Genomic DNA, 21,873 nt, shown 5'->3' on the forward strand with positions numbered 1-21,873 from the left:
CTTTTGGGCTTCATCTGGCATTGACTATTATGCCAAGTTTTTCTGGCATTACTTGCATCTTTACATACACAGGTAAGAAAACATAACGATTATTTCACCTTTCCTCCTGACAATAAAAAGTGGTATTTCCAGCCTAGTAACATAATACTTGTGCACGTTCCTGGCCTTACTCATTAATTATATTAGTAACTTGAAACTCAGTCAGTATTTTATCATTATGTTAGGGAAGTTTGGCATTTAAAGACAGCCTTTCACAGAATGTACTACTTACTGGTATTTATTTAAATATTTGGATTTTGATGTAATAGGCTTTTTAGTTTAAAGCAAATTATACCTGTAAATGTATTCTTTATCTAAAAGAATCAGTGTTATAATGTAAAATGTCAAAAGTGGTTTCTAAGATTTTTAAAACAAAGCAGGTTCTACAAAATGTCTGATCTTAAGAAATACTATAGCATAATTAACACAACTTCTAGTAAATTTGTCCAGAGGACAATAACCTATTTAAAACACCAAACTGAAAATTCTGAAGCAGAATAGTTATCAAGATAGAATATTTCATTAAGTAATGTAGTTTGTCTGTGCTTAGCATTTGTCTCTGCTTTAAACAAAATTTAAAATTACACATTAAAACATACCTTTACATTGTGCATACTCATGATATTTCCACAATCATCCATGTACTGTTTTAGGTCTTTATCCTGAAAAAATATAGCACTTTACTATGTGATACTCAGTTTTCAGAAGATATGGCTGATTTACTTAAATACTATAAATTAAAACAAAAATAAGTTGTTTTTTGAGGAAAGATACTGAACCCAACACACATAATTTAATTTTAAATGCCAATAACTAAGCAATAATGTCCCTGGGCCTGTCAGAAAACCCAATTTGCTATGTTTTATTAAAGCAAAAAGTAAATACTGAATTTGTATTAAATGCTTACCAGGTACTCGAAGACCAGAGTCAAAGATTTATCTGTATGAACAATGTCATGTAAGGTAACTATATTTGCATGTTTTAGATCCTTTAATAGTGACACTGCAAAACAGAAAACAAAGTCAATTATCTGGTCTGCGGCAGCCAGTCTTTATAACAACCTGAACGAAGTTTAACATGAATTGACTGAGTTTAAGATTCTCTTAAGTTTAAAACAATAATTCAGCAAGGGGATTTGCAGTAGAAATTTTAAGAGTCAATTTTTTTCTTTTGACTCAGGGTTTGATATTTTTAATACTTATAATTGCCCCCAGTATCATAATAATATTATCTGATTTTTTCTCCAATGTTAACTTATTGAGGCTTCTAGGATTAATTAAATATGAAGTGCAAGGTGCTCTTTCCCTCCAAATTGCTAATCAATGCTTCACACCATTTTCTGGATAATCTATCTTTTTTAAAAAATGGTAACACGGTAATAATATATTTACATTTTATAAATAATATAGTTAGTTTTTCCTGATGTGCCATTATATAACATTTCCCAATATCAAATATTTGTCTATGACAATGATTTTTAATGATTTCATAGTATTTCACTGCAAGTTCTACAATAGTATAATTAACTAATACCTTTTTGTTGAATATTTTGGCTTCAGGTATTAGATTTTTTAAGGCCTAAATAAATGTTCCAATCATCTATTATGTTTTCTTACTTACAAAAAATGAACTCATTATGCAGCTGTGGTTTGAAAATGTCCTATGTAAATTTTACTCACAAAAGATCAAGTTATACCTTCTCTTATCGCTGTGCAGGGTGCACCTTCCTCATGTTCCAACCGGATCTCTTTTAATGCCACCAGATTCTCTGTCAGTTTACTTCTCCCTTTATAGACTGTAGCATATGTACCCTATAAAACATATTTTTGAAAGACACATTACAAGTTATCACGAGAGTGTATCTTATCTCACCTATACAATAAAGAGTCCTTAACCAAATCTTTAAGTTCTAAGTGTATGTCAAATTCTACCTTGCAAGGAAAACTCCACAATGATTAGCCTTGGTTTTCCTACATCTACAAAGACACTCAGTTACACACGAACAGCGTTATTATTTAAAACCCTACAGAGTGCCACCAAAGTATGAAAATGTAAGAATATTTCGGACTTCTGGCCAAGACAGAGCCATAGGTAGACACACTGTGCCTCCTCACACAACCAAAAAGACAACAACAAATTTAAAAACAAAAAACCAGAACTGACAGAAAATTGAACTGTATGGAAGTCCAACCACCAGAGACTTGAAGAAGAAACATTCATCAGGACCAGCAGGAGGGGCGGAGATGGGCAGCCGGGTGGGGAGGACGGGGCGGCAAGGCAGTGGCTGGCAGACCAGATGAGGTGGCAGCTGGTGGAGCGGGCAGTCCCACATTCGAGTGCAGATAAACCAGGTGAAACTGGGGAGGGAGACAGACTGCCCAATCCAGGGTCCCAGCGCCGGGAAATAAAGCCTCAAAATCTCCGACTGAAAACACCTGTGGGGGTTGAGGCCACAGCGGGAGAAACTCCCAGCCTCACAGGAGAGCTGGTTGGGAAGACCCAGAGAGTCCTAGAATATACACAGGCCCACCCACCCGGGAATCAGCACCAGAAGGGTCCAATTTGATTGTGGAAAGTGGGGAAAGTGGCTGAAAACCAGCAGAGAGGTGAGCAAGCGGCACTGTTCCCTCTCAGACCCTCCCCCACATACAGCATCACAACGCTGCAACGTGGGTTGCCCTGCCTTGGTGAACAGCTAAGGCTCCGCCCCTTACTACATAAGAGGCACGCCAAAAAAAAAAAAAAAAAAAAAAAAAAAAGGCCCAAATGAAAGAACAGATCAAAGCTCCAGAAAAAATACAACTAAGCGACCAAGACACAGTCAACCTATCAGATGCACAGTTCAAAACACTGGTTATCAGGATGCTCCAGGAACTCACTGGGTACTTCAACAGCATAAAAAATATCCAGGCAGCAATGAAGGCTGCATTATGTGAAATTAAAATCTACAGGGAATCAACAGTGACGGGAAGAAAACCAGGACTCAAATCAAAGGTTTAGAGCAGAAAGAAGAAAGAAACATTCAACTAGAACAGAATGAAGAGACAAAAATTCAAAAAAAAAAGTGGAGAGGCTTAGGAACCTTCAGAACATCTTTAAACCTTCCAACATCCAAATCACAGGGGTGCCAGAAGGGGAAGAGGAAGACCAAGAAATTGAAAACTTCTCTGAAAACATTATGAAGGAGAATTTCCCCAATCTGGCAAAGGAAATAGACTTTCAGGGAGTCCAGGAAGCTGAGAGAGTCCCAAACAAGTTGGACTCAAGGAGGAATCTTAAAAGCAGCAAGAGAAAAGGAGAGAGTTACCTACAAAGGAGTTCCCATCAGACTATCAGCTTATTTCTCAAAGAAATCTTGCAGGCAAGAAGGGACTGGAAAAAAGTATTCTAAGTCATGAAAGGCAAGGACCTACATCCAAGATGACTCTATCCAGCAAAGCTATCACTTAGAATGGAACGACAGATAAAGTGCTTCCCAGATAAGGTCAAGTTAAAGGAGTTCATTATCACCAAGCCCTTACATGAAATGTTAAAGGGACTTATCTAAGAAATAGAAGATCAAAAACTATGAACCCTAAAATGACAACAAACAACTATCAACAACTGAACCTAAAAAACAAAAACAAACTGAGGAAACAATTAGAATAGAAAAGAATCACAGAAATGGATATCACATGGAGGGTTATCAGTGGGGAAGGGAAGGAAAGGGAAGGGGGCAGAGAGGGGGAAAAGGTACAGAGAATAAGTAGCATAAATGGTAGGTAGAAAATAGACAGGGGAAGGTTAAGAACAGTATAGCCAATGGAGAAGCCATGGGTTATATGTACAACCCATGGGCATGAACTTAAGGGGGTGGGAAATACAGGGAGGAGTGGGTGTGCAGGGCAGAAGGGAATAAAGGGGAGAAAATGGGACAACTGTAATAGCATAATCAATAAAATATATTTTTAAAAAGAAAAAAGTAAAATCATAAAAAAAGAATATTTCATTTACTTTTTATACTTTGTATCAGCTTAACAATGGATCAGTACTTACAGAATCAAAGGTATTTCATCTACAATAGTATGTAGAGACTGAGGAAACTAATTGAACATATCAACTACAAATTGAAATTTTAACATATTATTAAATTATAAAAATTTTACTGGTTTTCAGACTTTTCAGAATTTTTAAACATTAACTCTCCTTTCAAAAACAAACATATTCTACAGGAGATTTCTTCTATCATTGCCAAGATAACCCTCAAACTCTTAAGGATTCCTTATTAATCAATTCTTATTTTCTTTACCCTCTCTCACTCTGGGAGGGAGACAACTTCAAAATGAGTAGTAGTAGCAAGTTCAAGAAAACCAAGGTCTTATTAGCCAAGAACTTCCTTCTGTGATGTGTCTTTATCTCAAAGATAGTATTTTAATTTTTTCACAGGTTTAAACTCACGAAATTTGTCATATGACAGTACAGACAGCAGATTCCCAGGAAGCTAACAGATAACCTATTTTGTTACCAAGAATGAAAGCGCAATACAGTCATACCTTGGTACTCTTCGGCTTCAGAACTCATCAAAGCCAGTACTTGTCTAATTTTGACAAGAAAAAATGTTTCTGCACTTGGCTGCCCCACAAAAGAAGATGATTCACCCATTAGTACTCACTGGTTTCAGCACTAGTCAAGACTTCTGGAATGAATTAACGATGAGTACCAAGGTACCACTGTATTTTATGCTTCAAGAAAGATTACAAGACTACAGAAAATACTTTTTCTCTCAAAGTGATATGGTAATTTCAAGAATGTAAAGTTTTTCCCTTCTAACATTCTGTTGTCTTTTCAGAAGAAGATAACTTTCAGCCAACAGTGGTTAGTATTTTTTTCCAGGTTGGCAAAAACTGTAGACCAATAGAGAAGTTTAGATGATAAACAAGAAAAAAAAGTTTTATATTTTAAAAATAAGTATTTACTTACCTCTCCAAGCTTTTCCAATTTGATGTAGGTCTCCATTTTCCCAAACCCAATTTCTGACTGAAAGCAAACAATTATAAATTTAGTAGTCTTAAAATTTCAATTCATCTATTCCACAATTTCTGGAACAAAAGCTTCATGTCCTATAGTACTTAACTCAATTTTGGTAAACTAATAAAAATTTGGTCACAGGTAGTATCATCGAACAACTGAAAAACTGCTTTCTGCACTCTTTAAGACCTATACATAGAGAATTTCAAAATTTTTAAATTAAAAAGTGGTTTTGGACCTAGCTAGTGTGGTTCAGTGGACTGAATGACAGCCTGTGAATCAAAGGGTCACCAGTTCGATTCCCAGTCAGGGCACATGCCTGGCTTGTGGGCCAGGTCCCCAGTAGGGGCTGCATGAGAGGCAACCACACATTGATGTTTCTTTCCCTCTCTTTCTCCCTCCCTTCCTCTAAAATAAATAAAATCTTAAAAAAATACGAAGTTTTGGAATCATCATAAACCATCCATTCATGTACTGTTACTTTTGACACAGGTATTAAGTCCTTGCTTTCTATTACTAATAGCTATGCAGAATAATAAAGTAAAACTATAGTAGACAACACTTTCCAAATACAAATAGAGTATTTTAACTTTAATATGTAAAATGTAGCAAACACAATCTGGTATATGAAAGCCTGATTCTGAACAGTCTTAATTTAGGTATGATTTTTACAGCCCATTTACGTATAATCTTAAATAACTTAAAAGGCTAATTTCCAAGGTCACACTAACTCATAGAACATGTTTATTTTCTTATACCTATCTCTGATACTCAGGTTCTTAATTTCACAAATATGAATTTAAGTCTTGTCAGATATTTTATGAAGGAAAAACAACTATATTAAGAATAAATGGAAACTAGTATGAACAAAACAATGAATGTCCCTAAAAAAAAAAAAACAATTAAAATATCATCATCTATAACAGTGAGAAAACACATAGAAAAATATGACTGCAAGGTAGGAACTTTTTATTATCAGAAAGTCGGAATACATTTTTGTTGGTTCCTTTAAGTGAAAAATGGCAGCACACCCTTAAAACATCAAACACACTTTCGTCCACGGGTGGCTATGACAAAAATGCTAAGGTTTGCCTTTAAGGGTGTGTTAAGTATATAAAGTACATCTAGAATAAACTGTAAGGGAGACATCAAAAATTAACACTGCAGGAATCACTCTTCAGAGAATGACAGTGAGATCATTAAAATATGCTGAAAGTCTGCTTTTAAAAAAGAAAGTAAATACTCTAATTAAAGCTAAATTTAAATTTTAATAGTTCATCTATAAAATAAACACCATAACTGAATTCTACCCGTGCAGGCAGCCAGACAATTCAGAGAAAAGGCAGTTCACAAGTAAACTGTCAGAACCTAATTCAAACAGTAAAGCATACCTACTTCACCCATTTTAATAATTTAAAACCCTTAGGATTTAATATTTATATCCAAATATTATTTACTACATCTGTAAATGGAATTTTTAGAAAATTTTGCTTGCATTTTAATCTGCTGAACATGACAAGATTTACAACAGATATAATGACTAGCTTGTTGACATGCTCTCCTACAGAAATTATTCAGAGGACAGAGGACAAAGCTCATTCATTCAACATTTACCAAGCACAGTGCTAGGTACTGAGGACACAGGGAAAAAGGCAAATAGGATTGCCGTTTTTATGAGTTACATCTTAAGGACTATTTTAGAATATTTAAAAAGTTTCATAAAAACAAAAATAGCTAAAGGAATTGTACAGCTGAAATTATGTATTTTAACATAATATAAAACCTCCCTTAATTCTGCTTTCTAAAGAAATGAACATAACTTTTCCTGATACTTCATTACTCCAAGAGAAACTTGGCTTTTTGGCAGCCACAAGCAAATTCCTGTTCAGACAGTTCTTACCAGGATAAGCACATAAAAATATCCAAAATAAATTATAATTTATAACAGCCTTCCTATATAACGCAGTGTAACTTGTAAGTGGTATTGAATATTATGGGAGACTTCTTGATTACTTTGGCTCTGGCAACATAATGACTGTATCACGGTTGTGATGATGTATTAACATGCTGGTAATATAGTTCTGAGCTTCAAAATAAATGAAGTATGTGCCAACGTTCTGTAGATGCCATTTTAAAAGTGAATGTGCATATTAGAAACACTCGGGACACAAAGGGAGATCTTTTCAAACACCCCATTTCCCTCCTGTGAGAATTACTGAGATACTATTGCTGACAGAAATGTGTTCTTAGCTGTGTGGGGGACAGAAGAGAGGCTGAGAAGCTGTCTTCTACTGGGTCATTTTTTTAAAAGAAAATTGCTGTTACCATCATCATGATATTATCTTTTTTAAAAAGATTTTATTTATTTATTTTTAGAGAGGGAAGGGAGGGGAGAGAAACATTAATGTGCGGTTGCTAGGGGTCATGCCCGGCAACCCAGGCATGTGCCCTGACTGGGAATTGAACCTGCGACACTTTGGCAGCTCAAATCCACTGAGCTACGCCAGCCAGATCATATTATCTTAATCCTGTAATACACCAAAGGTAAATTGAGTTGTGGGCAGACAGACTTGAACCTCATTTTCATACCCCGTAATATATTTACTATTTTTGAAAGATATCAGGACTTGATACCCTATTCTCACCTACTCTTAGAAACAGAAAAGACTACATACAATCTATTCCAGTAAAGCCATGAATGAGGAATCCATCACTCATTATTTAGAAAGAACCAGATTCCTAAAATGTATATAACCTATAATTTCAGTATGACGACAAATCTTCATATACAGACTTTCAGTCTACTGAAGCTGCACTTAATAGTTTCACAGAACGTCCACTGGGTATGTCATCACTGTAACTCAGCGTGGGCTCTCCCACTAGTCTAATGTTAACACTTAGAATATTCCATTTATTATCAAACATAAATGAGTATTAAATAGCACGTTACCAATCTAATAACCAGTGTGAGATAGGACGACTAAATGTAAATACGTGTCCAAGATGGGATCCCTGGACAAAAAAGAACCTTAGTAAGGAACTAGGGAAATGTGAATCAAGTGTGGAGTTTAGTTAATAGTGATGTAACAATGTTGGTTCCTTATTTGTGACAAATGTACTAAAATAATATAAAATGTTAGTAATAGGGATAACTGGGCATTTGGTGTATGAGAATTCTACAGTATCTTTTAAAATTTTCTGTAAATCTAGAACTACAGTAAAATTAAAAATTTAAATAAGTCAATGGGAAGGATTCAGTTAAGAGGAAGACTGAATATACTTAAGTGTCCAGGGATAACAAATACTCTAAGTATCCGAAGAAGACAGGACAGGAAGGCCAATTCCTCAATATTAAAACAACAAAAGAACAGAATGAGCATAGGTGTAGGTAGATTTGTACATTCGTTACTCAAGAACTATGGCAGTTTCTGGCTAATGGTTTCTTTCCTCCTTATCACGCAGGCAGGAGAAGAGATTATCTGCTTAGAGCAAGAGGGAAAGAGTTAACCAGAGAAAGACAGCAGGGCAGCCTCGCAATACTGAGGGTCCATTTGAGGTTTACAATCATAAATTTATGAAAGAACCAATAAGCTATATTGTATGTTTTTCTCCACTGGAAATGCATTCTGTGACTTGTTTCTTAATTCCTACCCAGAGGGTTTATGTTATTTTTACTACTTATTATACTTTGCTACTGAAAATATGAAAACATAAAGTTTTATACTTTTAAAATTTTGTATTTTGTTGAAAAAAATATTTTATTTTTCAGATGAAGTGTATATTATCCATAAAAACATAAACTCTAACACATGTGAACAATATTTTTCTTTTCCCATCTCCTTTTCATTTTTCTCTAACCCATTCCTTCATACACAAACCTAGGGTATTGAAGAATAATTTTCTAATGTATTTCTAAAGAAACTATGCTTTAGTAGGTTAGATGAATAATAAAAGGGATGAAATGATAGAAATCAAAACACAGCTGGCATGATAAATCTGAAATCTGTAAGTCATTTTAGATAAAAAAAACGAGACAGGTGGACAGGAATACCCAATCACAATAAAAATTCCAGTCACTTTTTTTTTGGAAAGATGTTATTTATTTAATTTTAGAGAGGGAAGGGCAGGAGAAACAGAGGGAGAGAAACATCAATGTGTGGTTGCCTCTCACATGCTCCCTACTGGGGACCTGGCCTGCAACCCAGGCATGGGCCCTGACTAGGGATCAAAACAGCGACTCTTTGGTTCACAGGCCAGTACTCAATCCACTGAGCCACATCAGCCAGGGCAAAATTCTAGTCACTTTTAACATTCAATAGAGGGCACTGTTTTCCTTAATTTCATGTAGACCGTAAAAGATAGCTCTTATTATAATGATAGCCATTAGAATTACATGGTGATTGAATCTTACTTTTAGTCCCAATCTGAACGTTTAGTAAGTCCAAAATTTATTCAAAATACCAGTGTTTGATGAAAATTTATAACCAAAACTTTTAACCAATAATCAAATGACAAAGTTATTTGAATAATAATGTCTTAAGCAGTGATGTGAAACTATGATGATGATAAACCTATACCAAAATCAAGTGAGCATTATTATGCTTTTACCTTATTGTACACTAGTGAATGTCAAATAACAAAGTGCTCACATTATATGCAACATAAAGTAATTTTATTCTTTAGAACATGTAACCAAAAACAGAAGTTCTGGTGAGTAAAAACATTCATAATATAATATACAAAAAGGTGATATAACAACTGCTAGCAACCCAGGAATCCTCATCAATTGCTCCTTTTTCAAACACAAAGTCCAACCGGGCATGACATCCTGCTTATTTTCTCTCTCGTGCCCCCTGGAATCTATGTTTTACTTTCCATTCCCACATGACTGGCACATCATTCCCAATTTTGAATAAATTCCTAATTCATTTCCTCACTTTTAGCCTTTCTTTCCTTCTACTTCATCACTTTCCCTTTCCTGAAGCTATTGTTTGGAACAAAACTGTGATGTCAGCCCTTATTTAAACAAATACCCTTGATGTACTTTTGTTACACAGGATGAATCCAGACTCTTTGGCCTGGCATTACAGTCTGGATCCACCTTATCCTTTCAAGCCCTATTCTTTGGTATGATTCCACATTTACCCTTTAGATCAGTTATAATGACACCTACATTTGTACCTCTGGGTTTAATACATGAAGTATCTTCTCCTTAGAGTATCTTACCCCTTGTCAACCTGACAAATTCCTACCTATCCTTCTTAGAGCCAGCTGAAGCACCATCTCCTCTGTACACCTGTGATGTGCAAGGACATTTTACAGCACTCTGTACAGACCTCTTCTAGAGGACTACAGCCATCCACAATAAATCCTCACACAGACAATCACCTGAATTTATGGCAAAGATGACACTGCAACAGTGAAAGCTGCCCTTTTGATAAACAGTGCTGGGTCAATTGCTACATGCTAGAAGATATTTGCAAGACATGTAACTGACAAATGTCCTTTATACAGAATGTATAAAAAATTCCCATCAATTAATAAGAAAAAGGGTAGAAACCCCAACAGAAAAAGACAACAGACCTAGCAGTTAACTCACAAGAGAATCTCTAAATGCCCAAAGAGCATCAATAAACATTACAAGTGTTCAACCAGCTGTACATCTAAAACTAATATAAAAGATTAAATTTTAAATATAAAATATTGACTGTCAACTATAATTGAAAAATTAAAAAACAATCTAATTAAAATAAAGAATTTTTAAAAAGTGTTCCGCTTAGGTTATGAAAATATACAAAATAAAACCACAATGAGATAATACCCACTAGAAAAGTAAAAAAAAAAAAAAAAAAATTAAAAAGGAACAACATCAAAAACAGGCAAGAAGAGCAACTAGAACTACCATGTACTGATGAAAATGTAAATTGGTATAACCGTCTTGGAAACTGTTTTGGCAGCATCTAGGAAAGCTGAACACATGCACATTATCTTATCCAACAAGTCCACTCCTAGGTAGACACCCAAAAGAAATGATGACATATGTTAACCAAAACACATGTACAAATATGGTGATAGAAACCCTGTTTGGTAATAACCCAAAACTGAAACAACCCAAATGTAAATGTCCATCAATGGGAGGCTAGATAAAGTATAGCATACTCATTCAATGGAACAACATGACTGTAAGAGCAAATGAACTATAACTATATGCAATACCCTAGATAAAACACAAGCATAACACTGCATAACATTCAGCCAAAGAAGCCAACCACAAAAATACATATTGTATAATACACATAAAAACATATAAATACACTTATATACTTGTATTAAAATATTTTAATAATTTATATATTCATAACTACCTAAAGTTCAAAAATCTAAATAATAATCAAAAACAAAATCAAAGGCATTTTTAAATATGTAAGAAAATGCATATAAATGAGGATTTAAAAAAGTCTTTATAGATATTAAAATATACTATAAACATAATATAATCAAAATAGTAGAAAACATATGGGTAAAATCAATCACTAGCATTGAAGGCAGAGAGAAGCCCTGGCTAGGTGGTTCAGCCGGCTGGAGCACTGTCCCATGCAGCAACAGACTGCAGGTTCCGTCCCAGTTAGGGCACATGGAGGGGTCTGATCCCAGGTCGGGGTGTGTGTGAGAGGCAGCCGATCCAAGTTTCTCACAACATTGTTTCTCCCTCTCTCTCACTAGAACAGGGTGTCAAACTCATTTTCACCAGGGGCCACATCAGCCTCGCTGTTCCCTTCAAAGGGCCAAATGTAATTTTAGGACTGTATAAATGTAACTACTCTTTAACAGTTAAGTGAGAGCTCGGTGCTGCGACCAGGTAGAAACAAGGGGCTGGGCTGGATAAAATAAGGTGGAGGGCCAGATTCAGCCTGTGGGCCTTGTGTTTGCCACCTAGTGCTCTAGAATCAGTGAATATATACTTGGGTAAGGAATTTTATTTTATTTTTTTGAAGGGCAGGGATAATGGCTACTGTTGAAGTTGAGGTAGAAAGTAAACAGAGAGGTAAGGTGGCAGGAGGGGTTTTCTGGATCTCTGAAATTTTCTTTTATTGATCTGGGTCCTGGATATACAGGTATGTTAACTGCAAAAAATTATTAAGCTACATAATTATGTACTTTTCTGCATATCTGGTATATATTAATATATATTTGTATATCTAGTGCACATTCTGTACATCTAGAATACATCAATAAAATTTACCAAAAGTGAAATAGAACATAGCTTAAATCTTATTCTAATATGCATTTATTTTTTAAATTCTCACCCAAGGACATGTTTTTTTAAAAAACTAATTTTAGAGAGAGAGAAAGATGTATGAGGAGGGAAGGGGGAAGTGAGAAAGGGAGGAAGAGAGAAAGAGAGAGATGCAAGAGAGAAATATCGATCACTTGCCTCTCATACAAGCCTGAAATGGGGATCAAACCTGCAACCTGGATATATGCCCTGACTGGGAATCAAACCCACAACCTTTTGGTGCACAGGACAATGCTCCAACCAACTGACCCACCCAGCCAGGGCTCTAATATGCATCTTTAAACCCTTAAAAATGGAAAACAATAAAACCCAGAAGGAAATGTAATAAAATTTAGCTATTCAAAAACTAAATACAAGAATATAAAATGTTTACACCCAGAAACATAAAACAAAGCCCATCTGATGATATAGGTAAAGGAAACGAAAAACTTACTAAAGAAGCTCTACGAGATCTTCGGCTCATTGGTTGATCAAATGGTGGACTGTTTATCTGCAACTTCTCAAGATACCCATCAGGTATTCTGATATCTGCAGGCAGTGATAACCTCTTATTTAAATCCTTAAAGAAAAATTTTTGTAGGTAAATAAAAATAGAAAGGATAAGGGCATTTAACTTTTGAATTCACAGGCTATCTTATTTCTTAGTGATAACTAGTTTCATTGCAGTTGCAAAGTTTTCCTGTCGATTACAATACATTTACTCTAAGCAAAAGTATATAGCCCAGTTTTACAGAAATGGTACTCTGCAACCCAGTTAAATTCAAAATGGAATTTATCTTGACATTATTATATCATATAGCAGTAAGAGGCAAAGAGTACCACAAAATGTGATTGGTTTAAATGAACTAACCAAGTAGATACTGTATGGTTTTGTATAGAACACAGAGAGACAACTTAAATATTTTATTATTGTTTTATCAATAGACAAAAGTAAGCAAAAGGCATTTCTACTTCATTTCATTACAGAATATGAACTGGAAGAAACATGAAAGGGAATCTTGTTTATATTATCACACCAAGAAACATAAATCCTAGAAAAATAAATCCCTATTATTCATAATAGTAACCAAACCATGAAACAAAATTGAGATGTATAGGAACTGTATAAGTATTTGAGAGATAAATGACTTAAGTATAGAAATATACCATGTTTCCAAATGGAAAGATTTAATAATGAAAACAATAACTCTCCCATATTAGTTTTATATTTTACATAAACCCCAAGCAAACCACAATAAGATTTTTCTTAAAACAAAGTATTTAAAATTTATCTAGAAGAATACACAGAAGTATTCTAAAATAAATCGGAGAATATGTGTGTAGGGTGGGGGGATACTAATAAAGAAGTCTTTCCAGATATTAAAATATACAATAAAAATAATATAATCAAGATGTCATCTTTAGAAAAAATTAGGGCCTAATAGTAAATAAACCTTTTAAATGTACAACAAAGAAAATCACATACCTATTTGGTGAAGAAAATCAGGATTGTTATTTTATTACTATTGTGACATGTTATACAGTGATATAAACAGATATAGAGTTGATCTTAAGAGATGAAAATGTTAATTCATCAATTAGGAAACTGATATTGTCTTCCTTAACTGATTCAGAGGCAAACTTTTATCAACGAAAGTATAATCATAATTATCTCAAGAGCACCGAAAAAAGTTAATACTCATTATAAAACATGCTCGATTTCAGAGAAAACTCTTTTAACCTATAGTATATACTGAAATGATAACATTCATAATCAATTTTTGTCATCAAGGTTAGATATAACAGTGACAAAGAAAAATAAAAGGAGCACTGCATTCTTTTACGTGGAGAAATCACTTGTACGTGCTAGAGACTCACAGTAGATATAATGAACCACAAAAGGAGATGATACCCATATTTATAATCAAGACAAGAAGAAAAAGCTGGTGCTTATTTTATGTATAACTTTTGAAATTTGAAACATTTATAAAATAAAATATAAAGTAAACCAAATGAATCTCAAAAATTAAAATCATATTTTCTAAAAAGAATACTTTGCTAATGTATCATTCTGATGTCTAGAACTTCTGAAAATTCACATTTCCCTCTCAGAAAACCTACACATTATTTTCAAAAGTGTTAAATATAATTAATGCATACTTGCTTTGTGACAGCAGACAAGCAGAAAATGAAACAGTCACAAAACTACTCTTCACTAATGCAAAGAAACAATTTTCTTACAAGTTTCATTTGCTTTCATGGAAATTTTCAAATAGGCATTTAGTCTGATACACACGTGTTTACACGCATGCATGTGCACGTGCACACACATGCAAATAGGCACATTTATAGTTTTTAATGGTTACCTCCATTGAGATCCGTCTATGTATACGATTTCTAAGACAAACACCTGTAGGTGACTGGACTTCATCAGATGATGTCCCAGAAGCTTGGTCACTCTCACCATCGGATCCCATTTTTAGGTTTTCATGCACAATATCTGTATTAGAAAATGAAACATTTATTTTACAAGAAATGTATTATACTCTATGTTATATAATTTATTACCAACACAGTAAGATGTAGATAGCCAATACAAAAAAATCACAGCATAAAAAGTCTTGTACATTCTGGGTACCATAGGTGTACAGTTAACAGATCAAAACATAAATGTCTTAAAACACTAGTAAGTAGTCCTTTTATACTCTCAGATTATGAGAAATTATGGGGAAAAGCTAACATTCAAGATATCATCAAGGCTGAAGAATAAAATTACAGACTTGGAAATAACAATGAGAATTATTTAAGTCAGTTCTCTCACTTTTCAAATCTGGGAACTGAGACCTTTAAAAGGTTAAATGACTTTCTAAGGTTACACAGCTTAGAGGCGGAGAGAAAATAGAAACCTGGTCTTTTGCCTTTTATTTAGTTTAGTATTCTTTCCATTAAAATAACGTGCCATTGGCTCCACAGCCATATAGCTAGTCTTTGAATCTTCTTTAGAAACTGCTAATGCAGCTACCCTTCTTCTCAGTATTAAAAATGAAACAATTCAAAAATCACTGAGTATCTACTTTGTACCAGAAGTAAACAACACAAAACTATACAAAAGAAACTTGTATACTTACATGCCTGCACAGGTAATTACATTTGTCAATCATCCTCTAATTCATCTAGAAGAGCAACCCACCAGAAACAATGCTAGATAGACCTCAAAAACACTGGTTGTCACTAGTCCTCTCTATACAGTTATTTCTTCTCCAAAAAGCATATTGTTTCATGTTGCAGTACTTTAACATGCTTTTTTTCCCCTTACTTGTAAAAGACAGCTTTCCTTTATTTTATCAATTTGGTGAATTCATACTTATTCTTCAAAACTATGCTTGTGTGTCATTACTCAGTGAAGTTTTCCCTACTCTCCAACGCAGATGATTATTGTGTCCACACTGCACCTATTGCACTGTGTCGGGAGCCCACAAACAGCTGACCTTTGACACAGTCGGGTCGGGTGAGACGCATCTGCACAGCAGAGGGATATCCTGTCTATCTCTTCCCGTATGCCTGTCCCTATTAGCATCAGGTGGTGAGATTTTTGGACACCTGTGCTTTATAACAGACAACCTTGCACGATGCCTCTGATTCTGTGTGAAATGACTTGCTGACCACTAATCAGAAGTCCCTAATAATGCTAAGGCTGCCCACTCCCCCCACCTGGAAAGTTACGGACAGATTTAAACTATGGGCAGACTAGCTGCCAGAATGCTGGAGGAGGCCGTTGCTAGGAATGTCCAGGGAGTCACCATTCAAAAGCTTAAGATTTATTAGAACTACTGCCTTTCTCATGCCCTGGGCAGGAGCGGTTATTGATGGGACCAGGTAAATAGAGGAGGAAGAAGTTTTAATTTAAATATAATAATCTTAGTACATAGAAACATAATATGCCCTCCCTCCCTAGATATGTCGTTAATAGATCTAGGTAAAAAATCATTTATTTAATTTAGACACTCTAATTTCTATATAAACAAATAACTAATTTTTAAATCACTCCTTGTACCCCTTTGATTTAGACCAATCTATAGAAACTTAGTAGATATTTAATTATAATCAGTATTTGAAAGTTTATGCTCATATAGCTTCGTTGGCTATCTGATTAATGACCTTCTTGGTCAAAGTAACCTTTGTTTAATATGGTTGATCTGTGGGACTTCCTGTACATTTCAGTTATTTCTTTGTTTAACATGATTGATCTGTAAAATCTTCTGTACTTTTCAAAGTTATTTCTATGGTAACTGTTTCTGTTTTAATAATCATATTATGTATTGAATATTGTATAACCTTCCCTATAAAAATAAAGATTGATTTTTCTCAGTGAGTCAGTTGGGCCCAAAAAGCCTGGCTGTCCTCCAGCACCCCACCAGTCTCTTCGCCTGAGCCGTGCATCCTTCTTTCGGGGACCCTGAGACCCCACCGAGGCTGGACCCTGGCAGCACTGAAAAGCATTTTTTGGTTCACGTGATTTTGCACCAAGTTAGGTATGAGATCCTTGGGGGCAGGAGTTGGCTTATTCACTTTTGCCCTTCCAGAACTTAACAAAATGTCTGGTACTTAGAAGATGCTCAACAAATATTCCAATAAGTTAAAATTAACTAAAAATCAAGAAATAGACTAGATAACTGGGACTTTTTTGTCAAATGAAATGTCTTTTAATAATATGTACAACAGTATTTTATAACTACAAATTTGAACTTTCATGAATATGTGCTCATAAAAATATGAGAACTGTTTTACAAAAATTAAATTCAAGGATCTTAGAATTCACACATTTATATATTTTGTCTTGTTAGACTGTTGAGAAAATTTATTCACACTAAATAATAGTTGCAAATAGCAATGGTTTTTAATAGATCAATATGTAATTCAAGAATAAGGCTGAAGTACAGACATTTCTGGAGAAATTGTATCTGAACTTGTAATACAAGTCAATGTATTGGAGACTGATTCTTGACCTGATGATATCTAACATTTGGGCCAACTATTCACCAAAATCTGAAAATCTTTCTTTCTTAAAGTTTTGAATAATTTATACTCTAAATGCAGAGCTGAATTTGAAGAATGTATACATAACACACAGGAAGCAAACACAGAGAACTGAAAACCCAAAGTTGTTATGCGTGAACTGACTGTCACTTTCTTAAGAGGGGTTGCTGATCTTGGTAGTAAGAAGGTGCTTGGGTTAGCTGCCACACTGGGATAAAAGATGAAGCCTTGGAGTCCAAGTTGTAAGGGAGAGCTTCCTATAGAAAGGCACATGAGTCACAAAGTGCTACATGTTCAATAAAGGACAGGCTTAAAAAAAACAAATCTGTTCTACTGCACAAGGACTACAGAGGAGCATATTAATTTCAGACCTGAGTACCACCTGATTCAACCAAGAAATTGCTCATGTCAATAATGAACAACTACAATTCCAACATGGATACTGGCTGGTATTTTCATTTCCGTTAGTAAGAAAAAAAGTTAAACAATGCAGGCTTATGTCAAAATTCCACTCATCTGTCACTGGTGTAAGCAACTTCTTTGCTGAATTAGGTAATAGTTTTTAAGTACTAGAAGACTATATGCTTCTCAAATTGCTCAAACTTTGCGCAATTCACAAGGTAACAGCTACAGATAAAAGGCACTTTTAAATTAAAACTGCATTACTAACATTTTCAACATCACTTTCTTAAGTTTAGACCAAGGGTCAGCAAACATGACTGTTTTTGTATGAATCCTGAACTAAAAATGGTTTTTGCATCTTTACAGTGTTATTTTAAAAAGAAGAATATGCAACAGAGGCCATATGTTGGCCATGTGAAAAATTTACTATCTGTCCCTTAACAGAAAAAGTTTATCATCTCCTAGTCTAGAAAACTAACAAATAATAAATCAAGTCCTGATCTAAAATGTTTTTCCATTTCTGTGGGGTATACAATCCCTCCACGCCAACTTCAAGCTACCAACACAAAATCCTTTGACATGCATTTGGGAAGACATATGCACAACGCTATATAATATTTTGACTCTACAGATACAATACACATTTCCCACAGATAAAACCCCACTGTAGATAAGTTCATACACGTAAGGAAATAATCTACTACAGCAAAAGTAAGCAGAAGGCTAAAGCCTTCAGAAACTTCAGTAAATACAATTATGTATGAGACTACAAAATAATTATGCATAAAATTATTTTAAAGTAAAAACATGATAAATAAGACACCATCAAAAAAAGACCATAGAAATAAACAAACAGAAGCTTGCAGGTATATATTTTTCCTGGATATTTAAAATGACAGTGGCATAAGAATAACAAATCAGGTGCTACTCCTATATACTAATTATTGTACTGATCGATCACACAGTGATAATCTAGAGTTACTAAGGTACGACCCTAAATTAACATCCTCTTGAGCGGCCACATCTTGAAATCTTGCACACACCTCTCAAGGATATTGTTTTCTTCATGGTGGACAGGTTTTCAGATGTTACTCCTCTGTCGTGTCAGCACTACTGTCTCTCTAGAACGTTCCATCTTTCTACTATTGCTTTGATTCTCAACTTGATATTTATCTTGTAAGACAAATCAGAAAATAAAGCTGGCTGACTTCCGTATTCCTAAAACCTACTAGCTATGTACACGACCTACAGTCAGAAAGTTAAAAAAAAATAGACAAATAATTAAATTACCTAATCTGCTTCCATTTCTGGGCATTGCCATGAAGGAGCCAAGGCTTCCTCCAATAACACTATGTGGTCTCCGCAACGGGGGCTTCTTGAAGGACCCTGTGTACTGGTGGAGGAAGGAATGCATACTGTGAGAGGTTGGAGGCCGGCCATTCTTCACAATAGGCTCTGTGGTTCACAGTATCCAAAAATCATTCCATTAACAGCCCAAGATCCAGGGTCAAATGAGAAGGATTGAGAAAGCAAAAACAGAAAACAAAATAAAAGTTATAACAGAGATCATCACATTTAACTTCATTTACTTGGCAATCTACACAAAACACATGAATTAAAATAATTTCCATGAAAAAGTATAGAAAATATTATAATATTTGAAACTGGTTTAGTAATTATTTCTTATATAATCAGAATTGGCTAGCAGTCATAAAACTACTTATAACTTACATATTTTTTTACCCATTTGCTTATTTCAATATATCTCAAGATTGTTTCCACACTATTCCTACATTTACTGATGTTTAGGCATGCTGTAGAATATAAAAAACATGGTCCTGGCAAGGAGAAACTTATATTCTTATTTCCTCAACGTTCAAAAAAGTATGTCAGTTAGTGAATAAAAGAGAAATACTTGAGGACAGATCAATGAGAGGTTCTGATATTTATCATGTCAAATTCGGGATTTTTAATATAGTTTTTTTTTTAAATCACAGATCTATCATCAAGCAGAAACAGTTTTTAAAATGCTCAAATATTATTTAATTATAAATAGTGAAATCCTGTGTTGTAATGTTTACAGGAAACCTCGTGACTCCTTTCCACCTCCAAAAAAAGAGCTCTGATACAGGTTAAGGACATGATAAAGTCTTTTGTGACACACCATTAGTCTTTCGTATTAGAATTATGTTTCTACTGATATAGTCAAGGAATATAAAAAGGAAGGAGGCTTCTCTGCATCTTCTCCTCTAAAATGAAGCCAGTTCTTCTTTGTTGTAGCTGATAATCAAGAGTAAGTATATCACCTGATGAAGGGGTTCATTCCCCTACCATGTAAAGGTTTATCAGACACCAAGTACAAATTGGTAGGAGTCGGTGGCTCAGATCCACAGAACAAATCAAGGTACAGGCTTAGGGAAAATGAGGCAAGAAGGCTCCTTGGTCTGTGCCTCTACTGATGGCTGCCTTACAAAGAGAGGGGAGGGAGGATGGGGCAGAAGGGTTGTCATAGCTCACACAAGGCCCAAGTCATCTAATCTGGGTAGAATGCCAGACTGGAGGTAGAGGAAGTAGCCAGCTAGTTATAGAGAAAATCTGTTCAGTGTTCCATAAACTGTCCTTGGCAGTAGTAGCTGGCTGATCAAGAATTTGGGGTCTTTACATCAGCCTAGTAAAAGAATCAATGATTTAATAATGAATGGGGAAGGGTACCTGATAAAATTGCATGAATTAGTGACAAAAACTGTGGGACACAGGCCAGAATACATAAGGAAAGTTTTCTTTCTGGGTTATAATATTTCTAATCTGGAATAATAAAATATATAAACATTCTGCCTATAATAACATATGTTTTAGATGTTCTGTAAAGCTGTCCCGGGAATATGCTTTATAGCCCTAGAGAATATAGCTTTAAAAAATGTAGATTATAAATACATTCAATTATTCAGGAGATATTTATTGTATGACTACCATGTGACAAGCAATATCATAGGTCCTGGGCACCAAGAAGTGGAAAATACAAACAAGATACCACCCTTTGAAACTATAAAACCTAATGGAGGAAAAGACAGGTAAGAAAACTAATGAATAAGAGGCCCTGGCTGGCATAGCTCAGTGGATTGAGCTCGGGCTGCGAACCGAAGTGTCGCAGGTTCGATTCCCAGCCAGGGTACATTCCTGGGTTGCAGGCCATAACCCCCAGCAACCACACACTGATGTTTCTCTCTCTCTCTCTCTCTCCCCCTCCCTTCTCTCTCTAAAAATGAATAAAAACTTAAAAAAAAAGAAAACTAATGAATAAGAAGAATAACAGATACTGATATGCAATAGACAAAATATTAAAATAAAGAGCTACAACAGAAAATACATGAGTAGCTACTTTACACTGGCTATTGAGGAAAGTTCTCTCTGCAGAGGTAGTTTTAACAGAGATATAAATGCAACAAAGAGACAGTCATGGAAAGATGGGTGAGTGGTTGGTTGTACGACATTCCTGACAGGAAAAAAAGCCAACTGCAAAAGCTGGCACATGTCAAAGTTTGACTTGTTCAAGCACTGGTCCTCAAACTTCAGCATGTTTCAGAATCATCTTCAAAGGCTTAAAACACAAGACGGCTGGGCCTCAGCCCCAGACTTCCTGACTGAGCAGGTCTGACATGGAATCCAAATATTTGCATGTCTAACAAATCCCAGGTAATGGTGATGTTGCTGGTCCAGGAATCATACTTTGGGGACCACTGCATTGGAGGAACAGAAAGAAGTCAAGCAGAGCTGTAGTACATAATTGTGGGAGAATGGTGTTATTAAGCGAGGTCAAAGAGATAAGCAGGTTTGCATGTCACCAGAAAAGTTTGAATTTTATTCTGAGATTGGAAAGAGTTACGGTAACTTTGAAGCAGACAGTAGTATGATCTGATTCATGTTTTAAAAGTATCAGTCTGAGAAGTCAGGGATAGTGGGAGGTAAGGAGTTAGGAATGAATATAAAAGGAGTATCATGAGAGGGATCTCTGGCAATAGAATAGCTCTTTATCATTACATGAAACTGCCCATGTAATTAAATGATACAGAACTGTATTCACATTGTATTCCAAAGCTTATTTCTGGGTTTGA

The 21,873-nt window shown here is 35.0% G+C and overlaps 1 protein-coding gene across 1 annotated transcript in view; it reads right to left on the reverse strand.

Moving 5' to 3' along the window:
* The window catches only part of CDK17 (cyclin dependent kinase 17), an 84,986-nt gene that overhangs the window by 14,246 nt on the left and 48,867 nt on the right, over window positions 1–21,873 (reverse strand). Inside the window, exons 3-9 of the mRNA XM_028531664.2 lie at window positions 19,052–19,216; window positions 14,689–14,822; window positions 12,777–12,902; window positions 4,999–5,055; window positions 1,736–1,850; window positions 947–1,041; window positions 639–701 (exon numbers count right to left, since the gene is read on the reverse strand). Of these exons, the coding sequence (XP_028387465.1) occupies window positions 639–701; window positions 947–1,041; window positions 1,736–1,850; window positions 4,999–5,055; window positions 12,777–12,902; window positions 14,689–14,822; window positions 19,052–19,216 (755 nt within the window). The remainder of the gene's footprint in view (window positions 1–638; window positions 702–946; window positions 1,042–1,735; window positions 1,851–4,998; window positions 5,056–12,776; window positions 12,903–14,688; window positions 14,823–19,051; window positions 19,217–21,873) is intronic.

This window comes from Phyllostomus discolor, chromosome 2 (genome assembly GCF_004126475.2).
Source record: "Phyllostomus discolor isolate MPI-MPIP mPhyDis1 chromosome 2, mPhyDis1.pri.v3, whole genome shotgun sequence".
Taxonomy (NCBI): Eukaryota; Metazoa; Chordata; class Mammalia; order Chiroptera; family Phyllostomidae; genus Phyllostomus; species Phyllostomus discolor.